The sequence below is a fragment of the Cornus florida genome, unplaced genomic scaffold (genome assembly GCF_030987335.1).
Source record: "Cornus florida cultivar Cherokee Brave unplaced genomic scaffold, ASM3098733v1 CherokeeBrave_3.0.0_Hap2_Chr11, whole genome shotgun sequence".
NCBI classification, from domain to species: Eukaryota; Viridiplantae; Streptophyta; class Magnoliopsida; order Cornales; family Cornaceae; genus Cornus; species Cornus florida.
The window spans coordinates 92443185-92451037 of NW_026775581.1; the positions used below are offsets into that span (position 1 = coordinate 92443185).

At 39.3% G+C, this 7853-nt stretch overlaps 1 protein-coding gene across 1 annotated transcript; it reads left to right on the forward strand.

Annotated features, from left to right (window-relative positions):
• The first annotated feature begins 2025 nt into the window (after positions 1-2025).
• LOC132285963 (protein IQ-DOMAIN 22) lies at positions 2026-7332 on the forward strand. Its single transcript, XM_059788204.1, has 4 exons — positions 2026-2685; positions 3984-4184; positions 4535-4612; positions 4696-7332. Exons 1-4 carry the CDS (start codon positions 2227-2229, stop codon positions 5452-5454), a joined length of 1497 nt encoding a protein of 498 aa, XP_059644187.1. The 5' UTR covers positions 2026-2226; the 3' UTR covers positions 5455-7332.
• The last annotated feature ends 521 nt before the right edge of the window (positions 7333-7853 follow it).

Below are 7853 nucleotides of genomic sequence, written 5' to 3' on the forward strand. Positions count from 1 at the left end.
TCTCTACTATTGTAATATCTCTATATATATAGTGAATCTCTTCTCATCCGTGGATGTAATCCTGATTTTGGGTGAACCACGTATATATCTTGTGTTGTGGTTTGAATTATTATTTTCTTTATTTCTTTTGCTTCTACTGTGCCCCAACAACTGGTATCAGAGATAGATGAAAGTTACTCATTTTTTGGACAATGACACCCCCTCTTTTGAAATTTCGGCCAAATAAGGCCTTAAGTCATATGAAAAGACAAAATTACCCCTCAATATTAAATTCAAATATATTACAAAATATCAGATCTTGCAAAATGACGCTATAACCCCTTATATATAAATACATATATATACACACACACGGAGAAAATGTTGGTACCTGGTAAAGCCGTGAAATTGGTTGCCACCGCCGTTGTTTGTGGCAACTGCAGTGGAGGGTGGTTGGAGGTTGAGTTTCTTAGAGGTGGGTTGTTGTTCTTGGAGAGACAACGACGCCGCACACCTCCCACACAACGAAAAGATCCAGTCAGAGAGGGTTGGGAGGTGAATCAAAGAGATCGGGTGTTGGGAGGCGAATCGGAGAGGATTGCGTGACCGTCATATGATGCGACGGTTAGTGTCGGTGGACAAAGACAGAAGAAACGAAGAGAACACCGGCGAAGGTGATTCGGAAAAGAGAAGAACAGGTCACCGGTTATGGTATAGGACTGTTTCGGCAACGGTTTAGAGATGTAGAGGCCGTTTGGACCATCCATGGCCTGAGGTCATGGGTTGATAGAGGCAAAAGCGATGGTAAGAGAGCTGGCGGCGAGTTCGGTGTCGCCGAGAGCTGGCGGCAGTAACGAGTAAGGATGTGTGTGGCAGCGGTGAAGAGGTTTGCATGTCCGGCAATGCTGAGCGCCGGTAGGTGCGACTAATGAACGAAAGCAAAGGCTGGTTTAATTGAGGACCTTGGGGTTGCGTGAATAGTGAAACGGTAACGCGAATGATTGAAACTTGGACCGCCGCCGGAGATGAGGCACTGCCGTAAAGTGGTGAAGAACCCAGCTGAGATTCGCTGGCGACGGCTGAAGAATTCGGCTAAGATCGCGAACAGCGGGCGATGGAAACTGAAAGATATGGGTTTTGACTTTTTTTTTTTTTTTTTTTTGAACAATTTGAAATTATATGCCGATATGGGTTTTGATATAGGTAATAGAATTTGAACTTCTGATTCTTGTAGATTTTGTAGTTTGCAGTTGCAGAGAGAGAGGGCAAGTTTAGAGTTGAGAACGAGAAGGCTGGAGGCAACGACAGACGCCTTGGTGGTGTTGACGATGCAGAGAGCAGTGGCTGAGAGGCAGCAAAGAGCAGCGGCAGAGAGGTACAGGGCTTTGGTGATGTTGACGATGTGGATAGCGGCAGAGGAGTGGCAAAGAGCAGCGCCGTCGGTTACGATGTTGTGATGTATGTGGTGTTATGATGAAGCATGGAACAGCGGTGGAGAAAGGACGGCAGTGAAGCTCGGTTGTGAAGAAGCGGTGAATTGGGGGATGATGATGGCTGCGGCGGCTGAGGGGTTCGTCCGGCGCGGATTATGTAGTGTGTGTGTGTATATATACACATACATACATATAAAGAGAAAGGGTTTGGGTTTGATCAAAGAGTATTTAAGTCAATTAAAATATCAATTTTATATCAAAGGGTAATAAAGTCAATTCACCATTATCAGGGTCTCTTTGTTCATTTTTCATCATTGTCCAAAAAATGAATAACTTTCACCTGTGTCCTTTGGCGGGGTGTGGTTGTATTTTAACTTTTTTTTTTTTTTTTTTTAAGAAAAAAGAAGAGATTAAAAGATTGGTGTATTTTGAAAAAAATTTACAACGTCGTTTACCTTAAACTTGTTCTAATGCAAACACTAGCCGCCACCGTGCCACGTGTATACAATACCATTGAAAAGGTCCCACTTGGGGTTTTCCGTAACTTCACAGTTCCGATACATCATACATGTGACCTCCATTTTTCATCTTCTCGTATTTTCGATATAATAGATATAAATTATACATATAGAGTCTCTCGATTCTCGTCTTTAACGATTATTATTCCATATAACAACGATCATTCTTCCGTATATAATATTGCACACAAACAAATACTATATACTCCTCTCTCAGTACCCAAACCCATCTCTCTCTCATAATGCTCACTTGTAACCACTACCCAGAGCCACGTTCAATCCACCAGCACTAACAGATGGGCAAGGCAGTACGGTGGTTTCGATCACTCCTAGGAATCAAAAAGGAGGACTCGCCGCCGCAACCGCCGCCGCCGGCGACAACTCGCTTAGAACCAAAGCCGGCGAAGAAGAGGTGGAGCTTCGTCAAATCGTACAGAGAAAAAGACCGCACAACAAAGTACAACACCGGCGACCACCGAAGAGCCTCGCACGGAGACGCAATTCCACACTCCGGTTCGTACGCCGCCGAAGACGGCGTTGATCCGAGCAGGCACGCCATAGCTGTGGCCGCCGCCACCGCCGCCGTGGCGGAGGCCGCAGTCGCGGCGGCGCAGGCGGCCGCAGCCGTGGTGAGGCTAACGAGCAGCGGGAGGTCGGCGCACGTTACCGGCGCCACCAGCACAGCGGCTTACGGTAGCAGCTTCAGTGAAGAGTGGGCCGCTGTTAAGATACAATCGCATTTCCGAGCTTATCTGGTTTGTATTCCGATCTCTCTTAAAATATTTTGTTATTATAATGCCCTATAATTTCGTTTAATTTTCGAAGATCATGGGTTAATCCGAGGGTAATACCGACTTTTCAACCCTAACAAAGATTCCGTACATATATACACATCTACAGAATTATTGATGTCAATAGACAAATATCGTCGGTGAGACTTGGAGTCTTTGGACTGACTGGTTTGCCATTGAACTAATTTGAAACCGCGTGGACTTTAAAATTACAATTTTCTTAGACAGAGTGGTTGGGATGGTATTTTCACCTTCTAAAAGGGTTAAAATTCAAGACTAGACTGTACTAGTGTACTTGGTGTTAATGTTAGTAGCTGTCTCGTTCATTTCGTTATTAAATTTCCTTTTATGGGTCATTTGGTTATATATGTGTTCTCAATATCTTCTCTCATTTTATTTCTGTTGATGTTATGTCACACAATGTGGTACTAGGAGGCTAAGGATCGACATTAAAAAAAGTCTGAAAATTAGCTTTAAAAAGTGGATTTGAGGTTTGATGCAATGCAACATTGTGTTTGTGGACTCAACATTACACTGATGAAATATGATGTAACTATTACATGTGTTGAAATAGTGTTAAATTGGAACTTGACATATTGTGCATTTAGACACAACATAGAACAAGTATGACCTGCTTATACATGTATGTATTTATACGTGTGTGTGTGTGTGTGTGTATATATATATATATATTTCATTGAACAAGTATGATGTATGATGTATGTGTGTGTGGAAATATTGTTAGATTGATACACCATGTGATGGGGTTTAATTGTTTTGTACTTGACATTTTCTTATAGTAAAAATTGGATGACCTAATATTATAGTTTGTTGAGCAATTGGGTAAATGGTGAGAGTATTAGGGTGTAGGGAATGGACCATGCCACCAAAAAGTTGGGGTGCTTGGTTTTGCCAATGGTTTCCCTTTAGAGAATCTTTACCTCTGTTTGGACAAAAAGTTGGGTTGGCTGAGCACTTCAATGTTTGCAAGTCAGAAGCTTTTCCTTTCTTTTATTGGACGGCTGGTGAGACGTCCTAGTCTACTTAAATGTCACACACTTTACTTTAGAACGAGGTTAGTGACAGAATTGATTTCTTCTAAGCGCCCTCTGAGTTTTGAAAATTTCATATTGGCAAGTGAATGGCCTTTCTTTTGGCGCCATTGTCAGAGATTCATTTATTTTTTATTATAATGAAAGTAGTTTTATTGGTTGGTTATTATGAGTTGATTCAGTTGTTCGTTTTTTATGTTAAATCTGAAGTCGAGGAGAGCACTGAGAGCATTGAAGGCACTTGTGAAGCTTCAGGCACTGGTAAGGGGTCACATTGTGAGGAAGCACACTGCGGATATGCTACGGCACTTGCAAGCACTATTACGTGCTCAAGCACGTGCACGTGCAGGGCGGGCCCAAGTTTCTGAATCCTCACATTCAAGCACCAAGTCCTCTCAATTCCTCCATCCTGTAAGCAAGTTTCACTTTTTCCCTCCATTATATGAATTTAAATTTCGTAGGTAGGAGTAGCATTTTTCACATATATCTTTTACTTACAAAGTTTATTCATTCTTTAATTTGCATGGTTCAACTTTCTTACAATAATTTCCTCAACACCATGCTTTGATTTCTCTGGATTTTTTTTTTTTTTTTTTTTTTTTAACGAGTCATTTTGGTGAATGATTTTAGAAGTATATGAAAGACATATTATAACTTACTTCTGATTTTCTTTTTTCTTTTTCCCCTTGTGAAGTGATAAACATGAATCTAGTTGCATCAATTAGTTCAGTTTGGTAACCTAGTATCTCTTTCGTGTACAGGGCCCTCCAACCCCTGAAAAATCTGAACATGCCACAAGAGCAAAGAGTACAAAACATGACCAGTCATTCGTGCTCAAGGTTCGTGCCAGACCTTTTCATTTCATGGTTTTGTATATTATGATTTATGGCTGAATGCATTCCTTCTTCCTGATTAAATGCAGAGAAATCGATCGAAATCGAATGGGAGATTGGTCATTGATCAGGAGAAGGCTTGCAGTGATTGGAACTGGTTCGTTGAAGGATCAAGGGAAAAAACCAAGTCTTCAATGAAAACTGGCCCGATAGATGATGAAAGGATTGACAAAATACTTGAGATTGATAACGGGAAACAGCACTTTGCCCCCAAAAGTAGAAACGAGTTGAAATATTCTCATCATGCTTTTGCTTCAGATCAAATTAGTCATAGCTTTAACACTTCAAAAGACTCAACTAACCTTCAAACCGTGCCAAGTCCTTCCTCTTGCGAAGTTCAATCATTCAGCCCTTTGAAATTACCTCAAGATGTTGAGGAATGCTCTTTCTGCACTGCTGATAACAGCCCGCAATTCTACTCTGCTTCATCGAGGGGCGGCAGTTCTAGGAGAGGCCCATTCACTCCCACTAAGAGTGACGGCTCAAGAAGCTACCTAAGCGGTTACTCAGACCACCCAAACTACATGGCTTGCACTGAATCTTCACGGGCTAAGGTGAGGTCACTTAGCGCTCCAAAGCAAAGGCCCCAATTCGAGAGGACTAGTTCAACGATGAGGTATTCAATTCATGGGTATGGTGATTCGAGATCAACCACTCAAAAGATATCTGCCTTGCATGCCAGCTTCACTAGTAAAGCTTATCCCGGATCTGGTCGCTTGGATAGACTTGGAATGCCTGTGAGAAGCGATGCTAACGGGTACAACGCTGGTCACTGGAACAGATTTTAAGGGTTCTGCAATTGGGGTCCTTTTTCTGTTATCAAAGGTAAGTTTTCTGTTTATGTTTTAGAGGCTAATCTGAAAGCTAACTGAGTATTTAAAACTCTTAACGGTGCTGCTTATCTACTCTGTGACTTGAAACTATTGTAGCTCAAACATTTAAAAGCACCACTAAAGAGATTATGCATGAAAGAGTTGGAAATATGATATGGTTTTTGACTTGCAATTAATTGTCCACACACACACACAGACATGATGGGTGCGAAGCATTTAGTATGATGTATTTACATACATATATATATATATATAGAAATATTGATTAAACATTTAGGTGGTTGAGCTCCATGTCTTAGCAGAGAAATTGGGACCCGTCTACTAAAAGCACTCCACCAGCTTCCACTATAATTTGAACCTTCTGTATGTTGGGGAGGGAAGTTTGAAGAATTAGTTTCAGTTGTGAGTTGAATCATCAAAAGGGAAATATATTTGTCATTCATAGTCCATAAACTAGGTGCTTATTAACACTATATCATGAATGGTTGAGAGTTGAAAAGAATAATCATAGACATGGCCAAAGGGAAGCTGTATGTAGGGGCAGGCTTCACTCCTAAACCTCTTGTTTATGGGTAGGATTTAAGTTACATAATTCTTTTAAATGGGTGCCGCTTTTGCCCTCCGCGCACTCTCTTGCTGTCATTTCTTCCCAACTTAAATTTTTGCCGCTCCAGCTCGCACACTTGTTCCCACACCCGCATTATGTGGCATTATGTGACTTAACGAATGACAAGTTCTCCTTGTATTAAATACCGTCATTTTAGTAGTTATTTTATTAAATTATAGGCAATGTTCAAATTAATTGAAAGCAGAGAAGTGATTGATCTGTCAACTGTCACTTGTCCTCATAAATTATGGAGGAAATTTTAAGTTAAGAGGGTGGTAGAGATGGATCTAAATTCTATAGACGACCGGCAACTAATATAAGATGAAAAAAAAAAGGCGTGGTATCAATCAATGGTTGTTAAAAGACAAATGAGATGTGGTCTCTGCATTAAATTACATTCATACTGATTTTTTATTTTTTAAAATTAAGAGAATGGCACAATAATCCAACAAAAGTATTGAGAGTATCTTTTAATATTAGGGATAGTGAGATCATTTTTTAGGGGGCTAATATATATATATATAAAAGAAATGAAGTACAACACAAGGTAGTATAAAATCTTTTCAAATCAAGATATTACTACTTAATTTTTGTTGAATTAATTTTGTAAAATTCAAGAGGACAACACTTATTATGGAATGCAGGTAGTATTAATTTATTGTTTCATAACACTTATTATGGATCCGAAGTCTCTGTGTGTGTCATGCTTTCATGTACAAATCGGATGGACAATATCATACCACTTTATCGTCACCAAAAAGTTCGTCATTTTAGAAAAACTGTATTAACTTCTAAAAAGTGATATATAGTAATTTTTATTATTTTTTATTTTTTATTTTTATGTAAAAGATTATTTCATCTCTCATGGTTAAATCCGAACGTACATATTTACGTAAAAATAAAAAAACTTCACACCTTTGCATAATATACATTGAAAATCCAACACCATTAGCGATAGTTGCAACGACCTTTACATCAATACTTGGGAAAAGAAAAAGAAAAAGAAACAAAAATAAAAAATAAAAAATTGCATTGTTGCGTGCAAACTTTCACACTGAACATTCAACTTCTTTACATTGTAAATGTAACAGCTTTACATCATTCAAGCAATCCCCTTTGCATTGTGCGTGCAACACCAACACTCTTTATAAACGCAAAGTTAATTTGTCTCTGAAATCTCTAACCAGATTTATAAAAATAAAAAAATAAAAAAAAATAAAAAAAAAGGGGAGGAGACGAGAGGAGAGGAGACGAGAGAAAGAAAGAAGATATTAAATCTTCTTATAAACAGAAGATATTAAAAAAGAAGAGATTGTAGAGGGAAACAGAAGATATTAATGTGAGAAAAGGAAAGTATACAGAGAAGGAAGAGAGTGAGAGACCGAGAAGAAAAAAAAAAATTGTAGTGAAATTTTGGGTTGAATGACAAGTTCAGTTAATGTATTTTTAAAACCCTCATTATCGAGTTCTGCGAGATCTGATAAACAAACTCTTCTTCAAAATTTGATCAAGTAATCTATCATCTGTTCGTTAGAGTTGTCTATTCCTCTCCACATAGAGGTTCTTTGTTCATCAAAGTTTGGAATTCTCTCCAAAAGTGTGTTTTAGGAGATAGCTGTCATCCACAATCCCGAAAGAAGCTTATATTATTTGTCTGGATGGATGGATTCTTGTGTGATTCTGCTCGTCTCCTGGGCAATTTGGAACGGTGGCACACTTGATGTCCTTTGTTTGACGATATTTCTAT